At 42.0% G+C, this 25770-nt stretch overlaps 1 protein-coding gene and 1 long non-coding RNA gene across 13 annotated transcripts in view; one reads left to right on the top strand and one right to left on the bottom strand.

Annotated features, from left to right (window-relative positions):
• Window positions 1–7741, bottom strand: part of RBMS3 (RNA binding motif single stranded interacting protein 3) — a 623837-nt gene extending 616096 nt beyond the window's left edge. For 8 of the 11 annotated variants that reach the window (XM_036332820.1, XM_036332827.1, XM_036332828.1 and 5 more), the window contains exon 1: window positions 7096–7741. In XM_036332820.1, the coding sequence (XP_036188713.1) occupies window positions 7096–7170 (75 nt within the window). In that variant the 5' untranslated portion in view covers window positions 7171–7741. The remainder of the gene's footprint in view (window positions 1–7095) is intronic. The other 3 variants (XM_036332825.1, XM_036332826.1, XM_036332831.1) reach the window with 1 other exon arrangement.
• Window positions 7742–7878: 137 nt separating this feature from the next.
• Window positions 7879–20563, top strand: LOC118668256. Of its 2 annotated transcripts, XR_004971600.1 has the most exons (4): window positions 7879–8129; window positions 15345–15451; window positions 19412–19597; window positions 20280–20563. It is a non-coding gene; the product is annotated as an uncharacterized LOC118668256 (long non-coding RNA). The 2 variants fall into 2 exon arrangements; XR_004971599.1 differs by lacking the exon at window positions 19412–19597.
• The last annotated feature ends 5207 nt before the right edge of the window (window positions 20564–25770 follow it).

Genomic DNA, 25770 nt, shown 5'->3' with positions numbered 1-25770 from the left:
AAAGACTCTTATCAAGAAATTCAGGAATTTGAGGGTCTTGCAAACTACTATCAATTGTTATTTCCATGTCTACACAAGCTCCTAGATTCATTCATGAAACTAGGGTTGAGAGGATCTTAATGAGGCAAACCTATTTCCTTCATTACCTCAACTGGCTTAGCCAAACATATGTATATTCAGCTCTTATACCACCTGTAGAGAGAACCCTGAATGAGGAAAAGTTAGCCTCGCACTGCCACTATTAATTTTTTGGTAAGCCCTAATTTTACCCACTTGAAGGAAAGAAAACTTACCACTGCAACAAGGCCAGCCATGATAATGATTAATTGATGCCTGTCATTGTCCCACCCTTGGGAACTGTTCTCCACCCACTCCCAGGTGACGGATGTGTTTCTCTCGGTGCATGGGATTTAGATGTGGCGAAGGATGCAGACTGTTAAATTTGTCAAATCACCAGAGCCGACAAAGCAGCATTTGATCTGCTCTGTAGAAAGCATCAGGGACCCGCACAAAACTCATCAATGGCACAAACGGAGGTCATCTCCCTGTACCACTAATCTATCAAAGCAGGCTCATCCATCTCAAAGTGAGAGTCACAAATGCTCAGCCTGGATCAGAGCTCAGAGAACCTGACCTAGAAACCAACTCATTGACACACAAATCAGAGAATTTCCCCAAAGTAAAACAGAATCCATGTCTTATCATTTATTATCCATACTCTTGAAATTGGATGTCTGTTAGAGATTGATGCTCTGAATTACAAAACTTTATCCAGATATCTGATTCCATATGGTATGCATTTCCTGACTAATAAATCTACATGGGGGAAAAAGAACAATTTTAAATGTGAACAAATTCTCTGCCAATCTTAACTTGAAAAAGAAAAATTAAAAATGCAAACAAATAGAATCTAGCCAACATTTTTCTTTTTCTTTTTTCTTTTTAAAACTGTTATTTAGTGTCTGAAATCTGAAAACCAATAGCCAGCCCTATAGGCTTTTTCAAGACACTGAAAACAACGACTTACTAATAAATTTTTATTAGTATTAACGTTCCTATACTTAGAATCTCTAAAAAAAAATTAAAGATGATAGTTTTCATGAGCAGATATTATTTTAAGAAACTATAGTTAAAACATCCCATAAGAAATAGAGACCTTTTTACTATATAGCATCTTTGCCAAAGAAATAGAAGCAGAAGCTGTGCCTCCCTGTGTTACCATGTAGTTTTTAACTCTGGAAATAAAAGAGCAGTATTCATAAAAAACGGATAATCATATTTTCAAATATCTTCACAAAGAGTCATACTGCTGCTCTTTTTGCTCTAAGTTGCTGATTTTGATTATCTATCACTCTTTTGGTTAGGGATACATGGCCTGAAGTTTTTCTTACAATAGTTCCACAGAAAGTAGTAAGAAACACAGAGCAAAAACATTTATAATTTCAAGACAGAATTGAGAAATTCACTTCTGCTCTTTGAATGTGTGTTCCATGGGAATAATTCCGGCCCTTCCATTTGCATCAGTTTCAGACCCACGCTGTGACTACGAGTTTTCTAGTTAAATGGCACACCACACTTAAAATAAAAGGGGGTATTGATATTTCTGGTTTCACTTTAAGAAAGTATATTTCTTAACCATATCCAAAATGGCTCAGCATTTTTCCAACTACTGAACAAAAGAGCAACCTATATCCTCAACAACCCATGAATATATTTTTGCTCTTGGTCTCCCTTCGGGTCCATCTGCACTCTCGCTGTGCAACAGCTATAGCATAAAAATGTCTATTCTCACATGCTTTTGATATTACACTATTTAATCACACACAGCTGTGGCTTATGAGACTGTTACAAAACACAATTTTAATGTAGTACTCGAAGCCAATTTTGGATAAACATCAACCATTTACTCCGAAGAAGAAGTCCAACACTATGAAAGATTTTCTTTTAAAGGAAAAGACTGGTTTTCTTAGGATTTGGCGTGGTCATAATTGTGACTGAGCCCTCTCGCTGCCAAAAAGACTGATAATGTCAGAGAGAATTGTGTAAAATCATATTAGTGCAAAAATGAAGCATGCCAGAATTCCTGGAGCCAGAGAGACCTGGGATGAACTTAACATCCTCCCTTCTCTTCTTTTGCCTTCTTCCCTACACATCGCCCCCCAACCGCCACCCCTCAAATAGATTTCATTACTTCATGGAAATAATATCGAGTTATAATTCAGTTATTCTTTTTCCAAATTCAGAGAATCTGAAAGGAAAATGCGTTAGAAAGATACTATTAAAAGAAACAAACATGGTGTTTTCCTTTAAGTTTGGAATTATTCTGCATAAAAAAAAGAAAAAAACATGAACTTTTTACACTTCTACTCCTTTTAAGCAGGCACTAAACTTAGTGTTGTGAAAACAACGACCACATTACAGAAAAGATAAGACAATCCCAATGATAAGAAAGATTTGGGGGGGAATAAGGAAGAAAAATAACGATTTTTCTCTTATTAAAAACAATTAACATCGTATACATTCTAAAATGAGACAAACAAGATTTATCATAGTTACAGGCTATCATCTTACACCCCTGGAGCGAAAGAAATATTTGGAGTCGTACCTAAAATTTCAATTGCTGAAAGGTTTTTAGAAAACCAGTTTTGTATGTTTCAGCCTTTCAAATGGAAACAGAACTTGGGAGTTTTCAAGGCTGTTTTAAAACTGGCAAGTTCCCAACTCTGGCTATCAATGCAAATCTGGGCAGGAAGTACTAAGGAAATTCTAAACTCATTCCCTCCCTCGGCAAGATTTTCTACATTTTCATGTGCAAGGAGTGTGTTAAGGGTTGTTCTGTTGTTGAAGGATCTGTACATTCACATCTTTAAGAACAGCTCTTGCCCCCCAGGAGCCTCTCTCTTCCTGTGCTGCTCCTCAGCCCTGTGTTCTCAAGTGTTTGCTCTTTCTATGGCACAATCCATTGGGCTCCAGCTAGACTTGCAGACAAGGGCGGCAATCCAGGCTGCAGATGGTTGGAAACTCAGCCTGGAATCAGTGTGCAGTTGATGAATGACTTCTTATACCTGACCCCAACTTCACACCAGGTTCTGAACACAATCTGAGTATCACCCGCCAGAGAAACCGTACGTAGTCTGCACCTCTGCTTCAAGATCTTCCCGGGAAGCAGATGGGAAGGCAGTAGACTGATGTAAGAGCAATGTGATTAGAAAGGGTGTCCTGCACTTGAAGAGACAGAGTGAACTGGTAAGGGTGTAGAAAAGGCAGGAAGGCCAGCTTTGCTGAGTGTGCTTATGCAAATCTTCAAGTTTTCTGAAGATGACTGAAGTTTCCCAAATATCACATGCATAGGAGAGAAATAGCTATTTGTCATCTGCAACATATCAATGTACTAGGCTGTGACCATGTTTTACCCTTTTTAGCTTTTCCAGTTTGTTTTTCCAAGAACACCCGCTGCCCCACCACCACACACAGAAAATACCTCGAATTCAGACTGAAATTCACTCTGGATCTCAAAATGCAATAGCAACAGGTCGGTTGCTTTGAATGGGCTGTGACAAAATTCCTGAGATATATTAGGTTACAACTCAATCAAACATCATTATGTAAATTATCACTTAGCTAATGAACAAATTTTTTTGGTCCCCTTTCTCTCAAATCTGCTGATTATTCTGGGTGGATTCCCCATAGCAAATTTCTTTTGATGAAACTCATGCTTTTTAATCCAGTTATGGCTCTTATTTAAATATTATGACATGTCACCAAGATTTCTTCATTACTCCTTAATCAAAAGCAATATTCTTTTCCAAAAACTTGCTCTTCTTGGTAGGAAAGAATTTGATCAAAAAGAAAATTTACAAAGGGCAACTTTTAATGTGAGGTCTGGGAGAGTAAGCTAAGAATATTGCTATAAGTCAGCCACTTAGGTTTTCATTTTATTTAACTTACACATAAATTTTTCTAATAAAACATTTTAAGCACCTGGAAAATTATTCAAATGGGCAAAAGCATAAATATCTTGTTTCTATTTTTAAAAAGTTAAGCAACAAAGTTAAGAGATTGGTTTTAATGTAATGGAAAGTAGGAGCAGGGAAGGCAGGAAAATGTCACAATTTTTTAAAAAACTTAATTACATTTGAGGAAATGGAAACCATTTGCATTTATTTAAAAATCCCATTTTCATTTTGTTTCATCACAAGAAAAATAGCAACTATATCTAACACACATATTTAAGTAAAAAAAAAAAAAAGAGAAGGTTCAGCATTTTTGCATTTTCTGAATGAATACAATAAGCATTTTAGTTCTTTAAAATCCCATGAAGATTTTCCACCAAAACTAATGTCCACAAATAGCTTTTGTGGATTAGTGAAAAACACCTGAATTTAAAGAACAGTTGAAGTTCTGATATCACCAGAGTATGTATAATCTTTGTTGTCAACCACAGAATTCTAATTCTATGAACTGTAAGTGTTCTGCATCTATAAGCACCATTGTAAATAGCTATGATTTCAAAATAGGATTAGAACTATAAACCAAGTCTAGAACACAGAGGATTTTGTGAATTTCACCCAGACTTACAAATAAATAGAGCAGCATGTAGGTCCTTCAAAATTATTATAGGTTATATTTTGAGATATAAGTGTGAAAAGGGCAAAAACTGATTCTGAAATAACCAGGTGGTCTTATGGTATCCTGGGGCATGAGAGTACTTTTTATATAGTATTCACGCTGGCAGAAAAATCTCCATTTTTAAAGTGCAACTGCACATTGACCCTTCCTCCCATTCCTCGTGTGTCCAAGTTTCAAAACAGGGCACGTTTTCACTTCTTCAGCTTCCAGGGATGTTATTAATGCCTGTCATTTCAGAGCCTCCGTAACAACATTCGACAACTTCACAGCACTGTCGAAATTTTACAACATAATCATCAATGTGAACTACCCTGATAGCCAAAGTAGCTGATCTGATATTCCCTACCACCCTGATCTGATTACCCCAAATATCAGCTTAGGTCGCCTAATGGATCTAACTTCTTTAAAAATGTTCCAGAAGTTGATGGCTTTGACTGGCTTGAAAGTAACAAGATCCAGATGTCGCCTGTCTACATAACACGAAACTACATAGGACCCCAAAACAGCGCTCCTCTCTTCCCTCACCACTCCACTTTCTCCTTTACCCCAATCTCTCTCTCCTCTCTCTCTCTCTCTCTCTCTCTCTCTCTCTCTCTCTCTCTCTCTCTCTCTCCCTCTCTCTCTCTCACACACACACACACACACACACACACACGCACACACACACACAAACACACACACACAAACACACACACACACACACTTTCCACCAGTGTGGCTCATGGAGCATCCTGTATCTTTCATATAATGCGCATGACATTATTTCCTGCTACTAATAGGTTAAAAGAAATCCCAAGCAGAAAAGCAACTCTTCCATTCATTTCAATCTAAACTTTTTCTTTTCTGAATACACTTCCTAGTAGAAAACAAGGACCCAAAAGAAGAGCGTGAATTTTGAAACATTTGGAAAAATTTAGCCACATGAGTAAAAGGGATGGAATGTCCGAGATTTTTCATGCCAACCCCTTGAGTTTGTTATTTTTGTTTCTTTGGGGGGATGAGAAATGACTACAAATCCCTCCCCCCTTTTTAAAAACTTGTCCTTGCTTTGCCATTTCCTCAAGAAAGGCGGGCAGCATTCTCCTCCCAATCCCCAAAGAGTTAAAACTCAAGGCACTGGGCTGGTCTCTTTAAGCAGCAGCAGCAGCAGCAGCACAAACTAAATGCTCACAAAGGCAAAAAGCAACGTGAGTCGACCTTGGAGGGGCAGGGCGAATCCTGGAGCGATGGAAAAGGAGAGGCAAAAAGGCAACAATCTTTAATATAATATTGAAAGTCTGCTGCCTGGTCTGGCTCACAAACAGGCATTGTTTGATGAGACAGAATAAATGAGCGATAACTACGGCATGAATTAGCAAAGCCTAATCACATCAAGGAGTCCTGGTGACAGCACGGATCACTCAGGCACGCCTTGCTCACTCTCCGCATATTTATCCATGAAGAAGACTGTGGAGTCTGGCTAATGCGATACAAAATAATAGCATCCCTCAAGAAATAGAATCCATGCCTTCAAGGTGGGCAGGCTACCAACATCCCGCCCCCCCGCCTCCCCCGCTGTCCCTCTCTCCAAATCAAGTCCAATCTATTTGACAAATTGGAGCAGGGATATCACACCTGAGAGTCCTTCATGTGTGAACTGCAGGAGAAAGTTCATGGTTGGCACTGCCCACTGCTTAGTTACGTGGGCTTCCCACTGGCCCCTTAATGATCATTTGAGCACACACATAAAGCCTGAAGTATTTAACCAATTCACGTCCAATTACCATCAGTTACATTGCAGCCCATTCCAAGCCCCAGGCCTTCTGGTGGCAGCTAACACAGGCAAACGGAGCTTCTAAAAGTCAAGAACATCTCTGGCAAAGCTCCACAATTCAGTCTGTAGCATCCTGATCACCCCCCCATAGGAAACAAAACGTGTAAGGCAAAAAAAAAATACACCCAAACAAACTCCAAGAGACTTTAGTTCACTGCCGTCTACCTTCCACGCCCTTCTTTTATGCTACATCCAGCGATTAAAAGTTTGAGTTCCCCCCACCCTGGCGTGTCCTATCCAGTGGGAAAAACCCTCTCAGAGTCACAAACAAAGAACAGCTCACCAGCAAAGCCCCTGAAATTGTATTCTCGTGCCTGATAATCACCGGTAGGATCTCCTTTCTAACAACCCTGCCCATCTGCAAAGGACTTTACAGATACCAGGAACGTTTATGCTGCCAAATAACAACAAAAGAACTCCCCTGAAACTATGAGCTCTCCTTAAAGAGAAAGCCGGGATTCCGGGCTTGCTCTCTTCCTATATTCTCAGCCGCCTTATTAACTCCGTGGGTATGTTACTAATTTCAAAGAAGCAGGAAGAGGTGATGGGAGGGAGGGGTAGGTAAATACTAATTCACATGCCTGCCTGTTTCCTAGCCAAGTGCAGAAGGACAGATACCACACTGACTTCCAGACTATGGGTCAGAGCCATACCTTGGTTTGGAGATAATGAGGATAGTAGTAAGTGTACTGGGGGTACATTTGTGGCTGATCCAGGCGTTTGCCCATGTAGCTGGAATCTTTATCTCCGAGGCAGGGAACTGGATGACAGGGTATAGTGCCCCAGGCCGAGCTTCCTCTTAAGCCACTATTCCTGACAGTCCCGATGACTGATGAGGCTTCGGAGATTGCTCGTCTTCCACCACTCGCTAGTTCCAACACAGCAAGAATATAAAAAAGAAACACACCAAAAAAAAAAAAAAAAAAAAAATAGGAGACCGGGATCGGTGGGAAAAATCAAACCCCACACACAGCTTCCCCAGATCTTGTCTGCCTTCTCCCAGCTGCCGGGGTCCACTTGGGATGAGGCAGTTTGCTCTCTACCAGGCTGTCTGTATTGATGTCAATTGCCAGCGTTTGTAAAAGGGGGAACGGAAAAAAAAAAATCAAAGTCCTTTCAGCATAACTCCGAATCCTTGCAGATCAGCTTCCTGTCTCCTGTTTGTCTCTTTCCTCACCTTAAAGCAAAAGCAAATCAAGAGGAAAAGAAAGAAAGAGAAAGAAAGAGGAAAAAAGAAAACAGGGAGGGAACAGAAAGAAAAAGAAAGGGGGAAAGAAAAAAGGAAAAAAAAAAAAAAAAAACCTTGCACAGCTTAGTTGCTGCTGTCTCCCTCCCAGAGTGACATGGTGATCCGGGCTTGTCCTGTCCTTTCATTCACTTCCCCTCCTTCCAGCCGGTGGGTGGAACCGAGAGAGCCTCTCCAGGGAGCGGCGTACGCAGTCCAGAAGGCTGCAGTATTTCCTCCAAGAAAAAAAAAAAAAAAAAGGCTGCTTCAACCCCTGCTGCAAGCAAAGTTCCGATTCCCTCTGCTGGCTATCTCGAATAGCAAAGCGATTTTTGCAGCGAAGCTGCTGCCGCTGGAACTGAACCGGGGGACTCAGCTGCGGGCGGTGGATTGTTTCTTATCCTTCCCTCCATCGGCTTCACAGACGAGCTGCCTTCTTTCCTTTTCGTGCCAAGTTTAAAGGTAAGCCACCCAGCGAAACAAAACAGTGCGGACCTCGGGAGGGAGGCGAGGACAAGGGAGGAAGGAGGGAGAAAGGGGGGGAAAATCCAGGAAGAGGGACTAACCTAGCTGGTTAAAATGCAAAAAGTGTGTCTCCGGATGCTTTCAAAACCCCGTGAACACCCTGAAGCCAGATGAATCTAACATTTTAGAAAACGAACACTTTAGAAACTAACATTTTACTTCTTGGAGGACATGGGGGATGCCAAGAGTTGAGGAAATTTGGAGTCTACACCAGAACTCTACTGTTAACAAGCCACGCATCACAGATCACAGTGACCAACTTATAGCAGAAATAGTCATCCTTAGCATCACAGCCCATTTGGAAATATCAAAAAGAGGTGTTCCGCCGGGTTTTTGGACTTCTTTATAAATAAAAACACCAACACCGGTCCGCTCATGGTCTACCTCGTTATGATCTTGATCATGGATGTTCTCATTGCTGCACTGATATCACACACAGAAAAAGAACGAAAATCATAATTACTTGGCAGAGTTTCCCCCCACCAATAGTAAGTAATATTCTGACATGTCGATCAGCTGCTGCATTATAATACAAATTGTTTCCGAGAAAATGTATTTCCTTAAAGGGTCTCTTTTCAAGGCTGGCGAGGCTAATTTTAGCTTCGCCAGCTGTGTTTGCTGTGAGTGCTCACGCATGCCCAAAGCGCCGGGCAGGCCAATACTGAGCCGCTCTCTACTTTTTCAAGTCGGCTCTGGACTCCCCAGCCCTGAGTCGCCTTTTCAGAGAGAAAGTTCCTGGTACAAATCCAGCTCCCTGGTCAAGAACAGAGACTTTGGGGCCAATGCACAATATTGTGTTCATCCATGGTCAAGTCCCACCATCCCTGCGGCCATCAGCTTCCGCCCAGCGGTCTGGTTTCTGGAAGCTGTGTGAGTGCGTGCATGTTCCTTGGAGAAAGATAAGGGTGGCTAGCAAATCATTTCATGTTTGACTTTGGACAAGAACAACAATCAGCAGGAAGGAAGGAAGGAGAGAGGGTGGGAGAGAAGGGGGTAGGAGCCTTGAGAGCCCTGTCATGAAGGAAATGCAACCAGCTCGGCTGATGTTTAAATGTGTTATTCTGGGCCTCAGTTGTCCCATCTGGAAAATGGAAATATTGCCAACTTACCTGGCTGAAGGTGGTACACGGAATCAGATACTGAGTAAAAAAAAATCCCACTGGTTTAAAATTTCATCTCCTTGCTCGGGCAATAGAGTCCTGACTCAAGCTTCCTTCTCCAGGTAAATCCTTCCCCTTACCTTCTATACCCGAGTCCTGCTCAACAGTTTTTAGAACCGGAAGGTGTTCTCTCAGGGCCTCCTGTTCTCCCAAACCCACTTCCACGGCCCTTACCTTTCAGCCCACCCTTTAGGTCTCAGCATAAGTAACAGCCCCTCACAGTAGCTTTCACTGAATCCTTGCTTCCCCCATGCCCCTTGTATTTGCCCCAATATTGGGCTTATCCCGTGTAACTGCCTGTTAATTGCATGTTGCTTCTGAGGTGTTCTGTAAGCATCACAAAACCAGGGAAGTGGGAGTTCCCATCGCTCTGGTTCACTTTCAAATTTCCAAAACTGGTGTGGTGTCTGGCATAAAATGGACACTCCGTACAGGTTTGATGAATGAGACACTTAGACATGATCGTTCTAACACCACTCCCATCCTTATTCCAGTCCACTTCAGTCCATTTCTGGGTGCAGGGGATGTGGGGATACACTGATCAGGACAAGGCCCTTCCCTTGTAGAGTGTGTATTCTAGGGGGTGAGATAGACAAAGGGATAAGCAAGGAAGTAGGCACTATAAGGTCAGATGACATTTAGTGCTGTTACACCCTATACAGCTGAGTAAGCGGCCCAGGGATTCCTCCTTTAATCGGGACGTTGGAAATGCTCTCCAAGGAGGAGCTCTGGGGATAAAGGAAGAGCGTAAACCATGTCCTGGTGTTAGACCAGTGGTTCTCAACCTTCCTAATGCCGCGACCCTTTAATACAGCTCCTCATGTTGTGGTGACCCTCAATTTCATTGTTACAAACTGAACATAATTAAAGCATAGTGATTAATCACAAAAACAATATGTAGTTATATATGTTTTCCAATGGTCTTAGGTGACCCCTGTGAAAGGGTCGTTCGACCCCCCACAGGGGTCGCGACCCACAGGTTGAGAACCCCTGTGTTAGACTGTAAGAATCAAGCCTTGGCTCCCACCTGAACTGCCTTAGTTCTAGTCCTGCCTCTGACGTATCACTGTACCCCCATTTATTCCCATCCATCCAATGGCACTGCCCACGCCTGACAGTTACTATCAAAATTCACCAAGTAAACATGTGAAGTATTTATAATACTGTGGAACATATTGGATCTGCTAAAAAAAAAAAAAGTAAACTTGTGTCTGGGGGAAGAGCATTCCGGGCAAAGGGAACAGCAGTACAGAAAGCCTGGCAACAAGAGCATGTCTCTGGAATGTGTGAGAAATGGTGCCGGGGCTGGAATGGAGCAAGTGAAGAGTAAAGACTATAAAAATAGCTCTGCGGAGGAACCCTGGAGCCAGACTGTAAAAGCCTTGGTGAGAACTTGGTATGGACAGCTTAATTCGTGACAGTTGATAATCTGCAGCCAGGACTCTATCCAAGTGTCTGGCTTTAGATCTAGGCATCCTCAACTACAGAATGCTGTCCTCCTCAAATGTCCTCCTCCAAATGCTAAGACCCATATGCTCAGGATCCTAGGACTGCCTCGGCCAATTTCACCACCATGGGCAAAGGGTATCAGTGTTCTTCTCTTAATAAGTGATCTAGGTACTCCCTGAGGGGAAAAGAATACTGTCTTATTTGCAAATAAAAGGTAAAATAACTCCTCAGCCCAAGCTACAGCCCAGTTACGTGCACTGATGTTATCAGCAATTTCTACCCAAATGGCCACAAAAGGCAATTCTGGTGGGTTTTTTTAGATTATTGTTATATTCTTTGCATCAACTGTCATTAGCCAAAACAATTCATTGAACATTCAAAGCTTTTCTTAAATAGCAGAAAGGTGGTTTACCATTTGTGAGAATTGTAAAACCCATGTGTTTGCGGTGGTTTTTTTAACTTTCCCCCTCAGAGATACCCGTAGCCTTGCCAGTTTGGGAGGGAAGATACTCATGTCAGAAATAGTTTTGAGCCCTAGCCGGGGTGGCTCAGTGGATGGAGCATCGGCCTGTGGATTGAAGGGTCCCGGGTTCAATTCCGACCAAGGGCACATGCCTGGGTTGTGGGCTCGATCCCCAGTGTGGGGTGTGCAGGAGGCAGCCAATCAATGATTCTCTCTCATCATTGATGTTTCTATCTATCTCTCCCTCTCCCTTCCTCTATGAAATCAATAAAAAAAATATAATAAACATTTTTAAAAAAGGAATAGTTTTCATATCACATCTGCTCTGTTGGAGCAGTACTGCTTTCCATTTAAATCAGTGGTTCTCAATCTTTGCTGCACATTAGAATCACCTGGGAATCTTTTTAAAATCCTGATTTCTGGGCCACGTCCTCTGGAAATTCTGTTTCTTTATTATGGGGTGGGGCCCTCAGTTGATTTCAGTTAGTTCAAGCTAAAGAGGTAATGAAATCTGGAGAGGTTGTGTTAACTTTGGCCTTGTATGGGATGGGGCCATAACATTAGTAACAAAGACACAGAATTTCCGGAGGATGAGGCCCAGAAATCAGGATTTTAAAAAAGATTCCCAGGTGATTCTAATGTGCAGCCAAGGTTGAGAACCACTGATTTAAATGATCAAGGTAAGGTAGGAGGTAACTCGTTGAAGACACTCTCTAAATCAGAAGTCTGCTGTGTCCCTTTTGCCAACTAACCACCAAATTTTGTACAAATTCAGGAGCAGCAAACTGCAGCGAAGGGCATGGACTCTTACAGAGACCATGTGACTCACAGCACAGAATGGAGAGGTCCTTTTTTAGACAAGTTCTTGGCAAACAGGAACGAGGCGATGCCTCAGACACCATCAGAGTGGAGAAGTGATGGTACTGAAATGAGGGTCAAGACTCAGAGGATAGAGATGGAGACTCTCTTCTCATTGGTCCTTGACCTATCCATCCCCCCCAAAAAAAAAAAAAACACAAAAAAAAACTGAGTCCTCTCTTGGGAGGTTTATTTTTTAACTTCTAAAGACTTAGTCAAAAGCAAAGAAAAAGAACAGTGGCGATAAAAGAAAAGAACATAATTGTACTGTCTTTGAAATCACGTATATTAGTCTATCTTCAAGAAGACATTCATGCCCGGCCAACATGGCTCAGTGGTTGAGCATCCACCTGTGAACCAGGAGGTCACGGTTCATATTCCTGGTCAGGGCATATGCTGGGGTTGCAGGCTCGATCCCCACTGGGGGGCGTGCAAGAGGCAGCTGATCAATGATTCTTTTTAAAAAATTATATTTTATTGATTTTTTACAGAGAGGAAGGGAGAGGGATAGAGAGTCAGAAACATCGATGAGAGAGAAACATTGATCAGCTACCTCCCACACACCCCCTACTTGGGATGTGCCAACAACTAAGCCCTTGACTGGAATCGAACCCAGGACACGTCAGTCCGTAGGCCAACGCTCTTATCTCCTGAGCCAAACCGGTCAGGGCTGATCAATGATTCTTTCTCATCATTGATGTTTCTATCTCTCACTCTCTCTTTCTCTCTGAAATCAATAAAAAATATATTTTAAAAAAAGAAGACATTCATGACCTTGAATGATTTTTTTTAATTTGGCATTTTCTGCCTTCTATATTTAAATCTGTGGATTCCTTTTCAATAGAGTAATTTCCAAAGGAGTAGTAGACATAAGAGTTGGTTAAAAAAAAAAAGGCAAGCCGAAACCGGTTTGGCTCAGTGGATGGAGCATCAGCCTGCGGACTGAAAGGTCCCAGGTTCGATTCCGGTCAAGGGCATGTACCTTGGTTGTGGGCACATCCCCAGTAGGAGATGTGCAGGAGGCAGCTGATCAATGTTTCTCTCTCATCGATGTTTCTAACTCTCTATCTCTATCCCTTCCTCTCTGTAAAAAAATCAATAAAATATATTAAAAAAAAAAAAAAGGCAAGATGGTAGATTGCAAATTCCAACATTAAAGTAATGTTATAATTTTGTTTTCTCCAATGGCTTAAGAAAATACTTGAGACAAATTAGGAAAAAGAGACTAAGTGATTCAACCATGTGTGGTTATACTTTAAATTATAACTTAATGGGAAAATATTAATGTAGATAAAACTAATAAATATTGGCCTTGGAAGAAAATTCCAAGCCTCAGGATAAAATTGTATTGGACTAGAGCATTAATCAAATATAAAGTAAATAATAATAAAGATATGTACTGTTTTTGTTGTTGTTTTTGTTGTTATTGTTAATCCTCACCCAACGATATTTTTCCATTGATTTTTAGAGAGAGTGGGAGGGAGAGAGAAAAAGAAAAATATCGAAGTGAGAGAGACACATCAATTGGTTGCCACCTGAATGTGCCTGACCAGGGCCAGGGATTGAGCCTGCAACTGAGGTACATGCCTTTAAGCAGAATCGAACCCAGGACTCTTCAGTCTGAGGGTCAATACCAGTGATGGCGAACCTATGACACGCGTGTCAGAGGTGACACGTGAACTCATTTTTTTGGTTGATTTTTCTTTGTTAAATGGCATTTAAATATATAAAATAAATATCAAAAATATGTCTTTGTTTTACTATGGTTGCAAATATCAAAAAAATTTCTATATGTGACACGGCACCAGAGGTAAGTTAGGGTTTTTCAAAATGCTGACACGCCGAGCTCAAAAGGTTCGCCATCACTGCCCTAGCCAGTTTGGCGCAGTGGATAGAGTATTGGCCAGTGATGAAAAACCCTTACTTAACTCTGGTGCCGTGTCACATATAGAATTTTTTTTGATATTTGCAACCATAGTAAAACAAAGACTTATATTTTTGATATTTATTTTATATATTTAAATGCCATTTAACAAAGAAAAATTAACCAAAAAAATGAGTTGACACGCATGTCATAGGTTCGCCATCACTGGGCTAGGGCATAATATATTTTTTAATCTTGACCCAATCATATGTTTTTATTGATTTTTTAGAAATACTAAGAGAGGAAGAGAGAGGGAAAGAGAAAGAGAGAGAAACCTATCAATATAAAAGAGAAACATCAACCAGTCGCCTCCTATACACATCCCAATCCGGGTTGGAACCCACAATATAGGTATGTGCTCTGACCGAAAATTGAACCTGCAACCTTTTGGTGTATGGGATGATACTTCAACCAAATGAGCCATCCAGCCAGGGCAAAGCAAGAATAATTTAAAGCAATAATCATTATTAATTTCAACAAAGTTTTATTGAGCATCTACTATGTGCCTGAATACTCAAGGATACCTATATAAATATTTTTACCCTGTCCTCAAGTAGACTTAGTAACTCCATATCTAGCAAACATCACCATTCGTAAATGACCTTAATGTGTTTTCTCATATCTGAGTACCTATTTATAGCAAGCATTATTAAATAATTTGTTTAAGTTGACTCCATGTTTGTTTGTTTTAAATGCATACTTTATTATAATTCTAAGCAATAATGTACATAAAAGCTCAGATTTATTTTGTTTCTATTATATTTGTAAAAAATACATAATATCTTCTCACTTTCTTTTTTCTTTATTCCTCACCAAGGATATTTTTCCATTGATTTTTAGAAAGAGTGAAGGAAGGGAGGAAAGAGAAAGAAGGGAGGCGGCGGGGTGAGGGGGGAGAGAGAGAGAGAGAGAGAGAGAAACATCAATGTGAGAGGGGCACATTGATTGCTTGCCTCCTGCACGTGCCCTGATCCAGGCTCTTACCTGAGCTGGAATTGAGGCTATAACTGAGGTACATGCCCTTGACCAGGAATCAAACACACAATCCTTTGGTCTGTGGGCCGAGGCTCTAACCACTGACCAAAATCAGCTAAGGTCCTCTCACTTTCTATACACACTTTTTTTGTAACACTTAATACTTGTAGGCACCTCTGGCTCTCTTTTACCACTGGCATGACCAGGACACACTTCTCCACTTCATTTAAAGTAGGCATGAGCACATGACATACTATAGCCAATGAAATATGAAGCAGAAGTAACATGTAAATGCTTTTAACTGTTGTTATTTAATTCTCCAGCCCACTCATCTCTGATGAAAGCACCTGCTGATATAGAGGAAACATCTTGGAAGACTGAGCACAACTTCCTTAAATAGTCACCTGGACCAGCCATTGATTTGTCCTGAGTGAGAAATGAACCTTTATTGTATTATGCTATTGAGATTTGGTCACAACCACAGCATTCCCTAGTCAACCCTGCCTAATATGACAGTACTTGTAGTTTGAGTCTATAATTGTTGACTTCCTTGTTTGAGTGTCTCCCCAATAAGACCTGAGGTCCAAAGGGCAGGGAATCCTATCCTATATAATAAAAGGGTGATATGCAAATAAACCGAACAGTGGAATGACCAGTTGCTATGATGCGCACTGACCACCAGGGGGCAGGCACTCAACGCAGGAGCTGCCCCCTGGTGGTCAGTGCGCTCCCACAGGGGGAGTGCCGCTCAGCTAGAAGTCAGCTGATGACTGGCGAGCACAGCGGTGGTAGCTTAGGCCTAAGGGAATGAGCCTAAGCAGTCAGTCAGACATCCCCCGAGGGCTCCCAGACTGCAAAAGGGAGCAGGCCAGGTGGAGGGACCCTCCCCCACCTTGAGTGCATGAATGTCGTGCACCAGGCCTCTATTAATCTATAATGTCACTGTCCTATCTCCAGCACCTAGAACTGTCCTTGGGATGTAATACACAATTAAAAAATGCTTGTTAAGTGAATGAATAAATGTCCACCAAATATCATCTCATTTATCTACCAGCCATTGGTGTATGATACTTTCTGAATAATAAAAGGGGAAATGAGACATGTACTCAAAAAGCAAAAACTTTTAAGTTTTCTGGGAGACCTGCTACAGTACTGAGTGTCTAAAGGAGGAAAATGTTTTCTGCACTGACTATTGGGAGTGAGCACTGGGGTGTGGTGTTGACTAACTTAAAAAAAAGGTGAAGGAGGCAAAGAACTAAAACACAGATGTCCTTTTACATACTAGACACTATACAAGAAGTTTATAAATGCTTCCTCAGTTAAAACGCACAAACACCTGGAAAGTGGGTATGATATTTCAGACTTTACTGTTGAGAAAATTGAGAGGGATGGGGTTTAACTACCCCATCCAAGTTCACACCCAGTTATAACACGGTAGAGGGCTATTTGTGACTTATCCTATATAATAAAAGCCTAATATGCTAAGTGTCTGGCTGGCCATTCAACCAATCAAAGTGTAATATGCTAATGATATGCTAAGGCCGCTCAACTGCTTGCTATGACATGCACTGACCACCTGGGGCAGACGGTCGACCTGTTGACCAGTCACTATGACATGCACTGACCAACAGAGGGCAGACGCTCCACCAGTAGGTTAGCTTGCTGCTGGGGTCCGGCCGATTGGGACTGAGCGAGATGGGCCAGACATGTCCTGGAGCCCTCCCACGTTCCCTCCCTGGCTGGTCAACCTCCTGTGTCCCTCCTCGGCCCCAATTGTGCACCAGTGGGGTCCCTCGAGCATGGCCTGTGCCCTCTTGCAATCTGGAACCCCTCGGGGTATGTTGGAGAGCTGGTTTCGGCCGATCTCACAGGCACAAATTCGTGCACCAGGCCTCTAGTGTCCGTATAAAGTCCAACCCCAGGCTTGTTCCTAAGCATCATTTGATAGAGCTTAAAAATGCCTTATACTAAAATTGGATGAGATGATCTTTGTGTTTAAAACAGAAAACTTACAGTCTACATAAAAGTCTTAAATAAGTCAGTGTGTCTTCATAGAAACAGATGGTGTTGAACAAACAGACAACTGGGAAGAAAGAGCAGGCACGACCTTCCATCAAATAGCATACACTCTATTTGTACCACAGGCCTGATGGTGAATTATATGTGTCAACATGGCTGGGCTATGGTGCCCAGTTGTTTAATCAAACACTAATCTAGACATTGTTGTAAGGTATTTATTTTAAGTGTCATTAACATTTAAAAAATCAGTAGACTTTGAGTAAAGCAGATTATTCTCCGTAATGTGTGTGGGCCTCCTTCAAACAGTGTGAGGGTTTAAGAACAAAGACTGAGATCTTTTAAGAAGAAAGGAGTGCTATCACCAAAATGCCTTTGGCCTCAGGACTCATTATCAACTCTTTCCTGAGTCTCCAGCCTGCCAACAATAACCTGCATTTTTTTGGATTTGATAGCCCAACAATCACATGTGCCAATTCCTTAAAATAAATCTCTGTGTATACACACACACACACCTACCTTACTCATTGCCGTTCCCCAGAGAACCCTAACACAACAGGTTAATAAAATAAGGGGAATATGGTAGCAATGAAGTTCAGTGAAATGGGAACTCATACATTCCTAATACATGTCTATAATGCTTTTTAATAAAGCTTAACAAAATATATAGCCTTAAAAGTCTTTGTCCTTGTAAACCAGTAATATTAGTTATATGAATCTAAAACAGATCATTAGAAGTTGAAGAATAGGAAATTAGAAAAACCTGAATTTCCAACTCAAGTTCATTAAATAAACTCACTATAAAATATGATTCAACAATTCAAGTGATACGGAGAAACATTTTCACAATTTGGCAAATGCTTAAGTTGAATAGCTAATGAAAAAAAAAATGAGGACACATCATTATATATGCTATATATATTGATGAAATATTATATATTTCATCAACAATGAAATATAAATACACACAAGAGAATAGGAGAACAACAGTAGGACCTTTTCTCTGTCATGGGGTTAGTAGCAATTTTACTTCTCTCTCTCTCTCTCTCTTTTTTTAAAATAATCACCTGAGGATATTTTTTTTCTTTTAGAGATAGTGGAAGGGAGGGAGGAAGCAGGGGTGGAGAGGGAGGAGAGAAACAACGATGTGAGAGAGACACATCGATTGGTTGCCTCCTGCACATGCCCCAACCAGAGCTGGGGTTAAACCTGAAACCCAGTTACATGCCCTTGACCCAGAATCAAACCCGAGACCCTTGGTTGCACACGCCAGTGCACTAACCACTTAGCAACATCACCCAAGGCTTGCTTCTCTTTTTGATAAATACTGACATTTTCCAATTTGTCCCAAAATGAGTATATATTTTATTATTTTAAATAGATATTATTTCAAAATACATTTTAATAAGTATATTTCTAGGTATGTTTTTTTTTTTTAAAGAGGTTCAATTTTTTTTTTTAAATATATTTTATTGATTTTTTACAGAGAGGAAGGGAGAGAGATAGAGAGTTAGAAACATCGATGAGAGAGAAACATCGACCAGCTGCCTCCTGCACATCCCCCACTGGGGATATGCTCGCAACCCAGGTACATGCCCCCGACCGGAATCGAACCCGGGACCTTTCAGTCCGCAGGCTGACGCTCTATCCACTGAGCCAAACCGGTCTCGGCTCTAGGTATGTTTTTTATTATTAGCTGACAAGAAATGTTTAAACAACCAGAGGTGACAGTATCAAAATAAATTGCCGTGTATTTTAAGTAGCCATTTCCTTCTGACCTGGATCAGACATCAATTTAAGAAAAGTGTAAATCTTTCTTTAAAATCTAGGAGCATTAATTCTACATCAAAAAATGTCAAAACTCTCATGTAAGACCCCAAAACAAGCATCCTCACTGAATGAAAGAATAACAGCTATCAATGACATATCTTTGAAAAGATTTTAAAAAAAAAAAACTGCATAAGAATCCAAGACTTTCATTTTTTAACATAAACTAATTCTGTCTTTGTGCTTCTGAGTTTCTCATTAAGCTATTTGTAAAATAATATGAATGCACCCCTGCCAGCTTGTTTTACAATATGTTGTAGGAATAGGGACTTTATTTTTGTCTATCTTTATGTCTTCCTCTATATTTCCATGCAAAGAGTTCCACTATTTGCCATCCACTGAGCCAATTTTGTCCCAATGTAGCTGCTCAATTCGAATGGCCCTTCTCACCAGCTCACCTTCTGCCAAGCCTTGGTGCCATTATTGAACCAGAGCTTTGGAAAACACTAACTGAAAGTCTCAAAGTGGGAAAAGATGAATGGCTGCTTTGTCCCATGGAAAACGTATTTTTCTAAAGGAATATTATCACTTTGTATTGACCATCCAGCTTCCCGCTGTCAATAGCTAAGCAAGTTGGATCGATAGGACCAGATGTGATCGGCTGAACTGATTCTTTTCCCTAGAAAAATCCAGACATGCACAAGTCCAGTCTGAAGGCTACTATTGAATGGAATTGCCAGCTAAAATATAAGACCTCCAGTGAAATTTGAAGTTCAGACACATTTTCATATAAGTATGTCCCAAGTATTGCGTATAGCATGACTCATGAACTATTGGGGCCATCCTTATAGAAAGTATGTTTTTAATATATATATATTAATTTCAGAGAGGAAGAGAGAGGGAGAGATAGAAACATCGGTGATGAGAGGGAATCATTGATTGGCTGCCTCCTGCACACCCCCTACTGGGGATTAAGCCCGCAATCCGGGCATGTGCCCTTGACCAGAATCAAACCCGGGACTCTTCAGTCTGTAGGCTGACGCTCTAGCCACTGAACCAAACCGGCTGGGGCCTTATAGAAAGTATTTATTGCTTGTGTGAGATGCCAATTTAGCTGGGTGTTCTGTGTGTTTATTTCCTAAATCTGGCCAGCCTGCTCCTAATGGATGCACCAAAACACTTTACAGGCCTTTCAGGGGACACAAGAATGGGGAGAATTCAAATTGAAAGACAACTAGCCATGCTTAACATTTTCAATCCTCTTTATACACCAACCAGGTGAACCCAAAAGTCCCCAAAGGAAGTCTCCCTTAAGAGAGTTCAGCCACAGTCATGTTCTCTATATGAATCCATACAGTTTTCCAGGAGCTGTTTTCATTGTCATTGTAAACTTGTTTCTGTTTTCGTTTGTTTGTTTGTTTGTTTTTAACATGAGGGGAAACAATCCGTTTTTCTAAAACTGTAATTCACTACAGTAAAGTGCCTGTGAAGAATGACAAATGCCCTGATCCCCATCGCTGTTATCAGAAAAGTCCAATTTAGAGAACCAGACGATTGTGCAAAACACAAGAGGACAGGAGCCGAAGGGCAGTGCTCCCCCAAATGTGTTCCCCGGACCAGCGCTGCCCCACAGACTCTCACATGCACCAGCAAGTGCGGGGATCTGGATTACATGCTCAGCAACTTTCTAGTAACTTGTCAGAAGAATTGTATGTCTCTTGTGTCTAAATAATAAAAGTTTGGACTTGTATTTTAAAAACCTGTGGTTTGGGGTTTTTTGTTGTTTTAGTTTTATTTTTTGGTTTTGCATTTCACTTTCCTAGTGATTTCTAGTGTGTTTTACAAAAATATTAGGTAGGGTCTGTTGGAAAAGAACAAAAAAAAAAACAGTCTTTTGTGACAGATAGTTTGAAAAGTCTTGATCCAGGAAATATACAACTATCTCCTTTCTTTTCATTTTCATTTACACACTGCTGGTGGTAAGTTACTTTGGTGTGTTTTCTGATTGCAATATAAAGAATAATGAAACCAACATGCACTACAAAGGAAAAACTTTATTCTCTGAAATTTACCCTTCTTGTTTTCCTAACTCTTTCTCTTTTCTGTGTGTATTCCCGACCCTCTCTGTGCCACCTTGCTGACCCCTGGGAAGATATTAATAGCACCAAACCCCTAGCCAGGAGGTGGGGGGCCTTCTTGCCTGCAAGAGACTGACTCTGGCAAGATCCACTTCCCAGCGGGAGCCTCAGTTATCTCATGTGCAAATGTGGGTTGCAATTAGGTCAATTTAAGGTCCATTTCTGACTCTGACACTTTGCAATGCCAGGATGCACTTGTTGAACTAAGATGAGACTGTATCTTTTTAAAAATATATTTTTTTATTGATTTCAGTGAGAAGGAAGAGAGAAATAGAAACATCAATTATGAGAGAGAATCATTGATGTGCTCATGTCATTGCCTGCCTCCTGCTCGCCGCCCATAGGGGATAGAGCCCGCAATCCAGGAAATATGCCCTGACTGGGACTCGAACCGTGACCTCCTGATTTATAGGTCGATGCTCAACCACTGAGCCACATCAGCTGGGCGAGATTCTTATAAGCTACAGAAATACTGGGGCTGGCCCCTGCGTGAAGGGGAGGCTCACTCCAGCAGAACAAGATTGACATCCTCCAGCCAGGGGCTCTATGGGACTTCTAGCCATTCCCAGCATCTGCGGACTGGGAGGCCGCAACTCCAAAAATAGCCCCACAAATTATAATTTGCCTTCCAGAGGTGACATCTCCTTGAATGGCACTCAATCACGGCCATCCAGTGAGCCTGCCACTTTTGCCGATGCCTCAGAAACAGTTCAATTCCTGGCAGTCTAGATGCACCATCCCAGGGGCTGTCAGTATGCCGAATGTTTACACTCATTATGCAGTCAGGAAACATAATTATGCCTTTTTCTTTAAGGAAGTTTATGACCGAAGGTAATGGGTGGGACATAAATGCCCTGACTGTTTACTGAGACTCATAAATGCTAAGATCACAGACAAATAATCGTCACTTGGAGATTTGTTCTTGCAGTAGAGAATCTTCGTTTTTAGCAATTTAATGACCAAAAGTTTACCCACCTTGAGGATAATTATTTAGGAGGAAATAAAACTTAGTGCTCATTTCATTCCCAGCTCTGCCAGCTTTCATCCTTGCGGAAAACCGGCTTTCACATAAAATGTGCGGAAGGCAGCTTGCTATAGACGGCTAGTAAAAGGAAGAGGCAATGAGGACAGGCCAAAGCTCTCAGTAATAATGCCAACTTCTTACCGTTAGCAGAGATCCAGATCAACGTTAATGAATATGTTTCTGTTGTCCTCTCTGAGAGATACACTGTGTCTTACAAACGCTCAATAAAGAAAAAAGAACGAGAAATCTGTTCTGGCCACTTAGGAAAAACAAAATGGTCAGAATTTAGCTCAGAATTTAATGAGTGCCATCAAATGCCCACACTTATTTTATTTTATATATATATCTTTTTATTGATTTCAGAGAGGAAAGGAGAGGGAGAGAAAGATGGAAACATCAATGATGAGAGAGAATCATTGATCAGCTGCTTCCTGCATGCCCTTACTGGGGACCGAGCCCACAACCCGGGCATGTGTCCTGACCAGCAATCGAACCATGATCTCATAGTTCATAGGTCGACGCTCAACCACTGAGTCATGCCGGCTGCGCTGCTCATACTGCTCGAGAGTTTAGAACAGTGTCCATGTCTGGCTAGGGTGGGCCGATGGTCAGGCTGAGCTCACAGGGGACTTTCCGGGATGGTTTGGCACTACAGAGTGGAGAAACTAGTGCGAAGCCACTGGGACTTCGGGACTCCTGATCTCCTTTCGCATCTGCCACAGAGACAGGTAAATGGTGACATATGTTGGAGGGCAGGGAGGGGGCAGAGAGGTGGTAATTCAGCATGTAGGTGGCCAGCCTGTGGCTTCTTCCCTTCCCCAGTGGACAACTACATTACATGTGACAGTTAACCGTGGCTTACCCTCTCCAGCCATAGCCAGTCTCTCAGGGTCCCCAGAATGCTGCTTTGGCAAGCAAAGAGAGTTAAAAGTGAACCATCCCAACAAAGGGCATGTTTTGTTTTAATGCTGAGCAAGACTCTTCACCAGCTCATCTTTTTTCCTTTCTTTCTACATCCAGTGGGAGCTTTTTGGGATTGGCACCGTGACATTAAACAGCCCCTTGCAGGAGGGCAACCAGAAGCCTTCCTGGTACCTGCTTTGGGGAGTGGCAGAAAGGGATGCCAGTGTATCTCCATGAAGCAGCAGTTGCAAAAGGAGGCATCTGGATTGGAGATGCTTCTGTTATTCCTCCTTTAGGCTGCAAATGCTGGGTTCTCGGTCCATAAAAAAAGGCAAATGCCCAGCCCCAGTGTCTCAGTGGTTGAGCGTCAACTTACGAACCAAGAGGTCACGGTTTGATTCCTGGTCAAGGGCACATGCCACAGTTGTAGCTTGATCCCCACTAGGGGGCGTGCAGGAGGCAGCCTATCAGTGATTCTCTCCCATCATTAATGATTCTATCTCTCCTTCTCCCTTCCACTGTGAAATTAAAAAAAAAGAAAAGAAAATTGTTTAGAAAAAGGGGGCAAATAAATAAATCAAAAATATTTTTTAGAAGAAGGGGGCAGATACAGAGGGACATCAGTCTGTCTGTCAGTGTGATGGACTCCCATCAAACTGCAGTCTGGTAAGAGATACCTTACTCTTCGTCTCTCTTTGACTAGGGGTGTGGAGAGCTTGTGCCAACGTTAGGGCTCATAGGGCCTGGAGACTAAGATTCCTCTATTCCCTCCAGGAGAGGGGGTGTGCATGTTACCAGCGACAGGGGACACAGGCAGGGGATCACTGTGCTCAAATGGACCTGTGGGTTCCACGTGCAATCGTTACACAGTTGCCGTCCAGCCCAGCTTATTTATTTCTGCTGCAAGCTCTAAAAATTAGCTCAGTTTCTTGGTAACGAAACACTTGAGTCAAAGACCCTAGAACCGTGGTCGGCAAACCGCGGCTCACGAGCCACATGCAGCTCTTTGGCCCCTTGAATGTGGCCACAAAGTTTCAATCGCACTGTACATGCGCGCCCGCACGTGGTATTTTGTGGAAGAGCCACACTCTAGGGGCCGCAGTTTGCCAACCGCTGCCCTAGAAGAACCACACAGTGTTGTTCCACAAGTTTGTAATGAAAGGGTCTATCTATATGACCAGGGATAAGTGTACGGAATTCAGTGTGTTCGATTTGGGGACTCACTTTCTGCCAATTCCCGGATAACCAATGGCCCATTATAATATTGTACATTATCCGTGCTAAGAGGAGCTGGTATAGAAATATTTACGCTCCCCATCCATAAACATTTATTTCCTCCCCAAACAGGAAAGGACTGAGCTTCTCAAGGCTTTCATGTGATTTATTCTCCACTGAAGGGATGTGATTTTTATATCAGGTATGGTTTTCCTTTAGTATTGTTTTGAAGTGCCTGCCTTTGAAATGACTCCCACAGTGAAGATCCTGACCACTTGCCCTTGTTAAATATCTGGGGATCCTTTTCCCCAGCAGATGGGAAGGGCCTCCTGATAAGCCCCTGGCCTCATTTCAATTTGGGTAATTGCATCCTGTCGACTTGAAATGTCCCCGTCAGTTTCATAGGCCTGGGATCTGAGGCCTCATTCTCAGTCCTGACTGCCTGGTGTGCCGTCGGAGGCTGGGGAACAGCTGGTACATTCCAGCCCAGAAGTGGATGCATTTCAGTGGCAGGTGCAAAGGTTTTCTTTGGCCGAATACAAATTCGAAGCTAGGAATAAGCTTCATGGATGCTTTTTTCCCCCAATAAACAGAAGTAACTACCAGGAAACCAAAAATATAAAAGTACCCAAAGCATAAATGTGAATTGGGAGGAAAATAAATAAACACATGCACTAAAACCAGTTCTTTGTGTGATCATTTTGCACTCTGAATCTTATCAAGCGTCTAGATGTGAATGCTGACACTAAGGATAAATAATTCACAGAAAGCAGACAACCCTTCCCCTTCAGAAAGAAATTATTTTATACGTGTATACACACATACATGAATGCATGCACATATATGCATGTGTATATGCATGTGTGTGCATGTATGTGTGTATCTTTGTATGTATCCCAACTGTTACCTCTCTCTCTAGAGAGTCTTCCTCGGTCTGGTATAAAAGCAATTTTCCCCATAAAGCCGCACAGTAGGTATCTTACCTATACATCATTTGAGTAACACTTTTTTAAAAATATATTTTTATTGACTTCAGAGAGGGAGAGAGGATAGAAACATTAATAATGAGAGAGAATCATTGATCGGCTGCCTCTTGCATGCCCCCCACTGAGGATAAAGCCCACAACCTGGGCATGTGCCCTGACCTGGAATTGAATCCTGACCTCCTGGTTCATAGATCAATGTTCAACCACTGAGCCACGCCAGCCGGGTGAGTAACACTTTCAATTGTAATGAGCTTATCTCCTGCACCAAAAGGTATCTTAAAAGGTATCCTTATCCACTTGTTTTCTCAGCACACCAAGAACATAATAGGTACTCAATAAATGAATTAAAATACATAGGCCAAACCTAATTAGTTTTAAGCTCTAACCCACCACCCACCAACCCTCCCCCCCCCCCCCGCCCCCAATGCTATTTCTAAGGGCTGCAAGTTAAGGTATATTTTTCTTGGATACATCCATCTGGACAAAATCCCAAAAACTGTGGTGGCCTGTGCCCCATTCCCCTTGGCCACCTCAACTCTAGGGGACAGGTTCATGCAAGCACAGGCTCACCTTGCATAGAGCGCCCCTCCTCAAGCAAAGGCCCCAGTACCATCAGCCACAGGTGCTTCAAGAGCTGCTGGCCCTCTATCAGTGGAGACTAGAGGTGCATGGTGATTGCACCAAGGAAACACTGAACCAT

The sequence above is a fragment of the Myotis myotis genome, unplaced genomic scaffold, assembly GCF_014108235.1.
Source record: "Myotis myotis isolate mMyoMyo1 unplaced genomic scaffold, mMyoMyo1.p scaffold_m19_p_13, whole genome shotgun sequence".
NCBI classification, from domain to species: domain Eukaryota; kingdom Metazoa; phylum Chordata; class Mammalia; order Chiroptera; family Vespertilionidae; genus Myotis; species Myotis myotis.
This window is presented reverse-complemented; position numbering and strand designations above follow the sequence as displayed.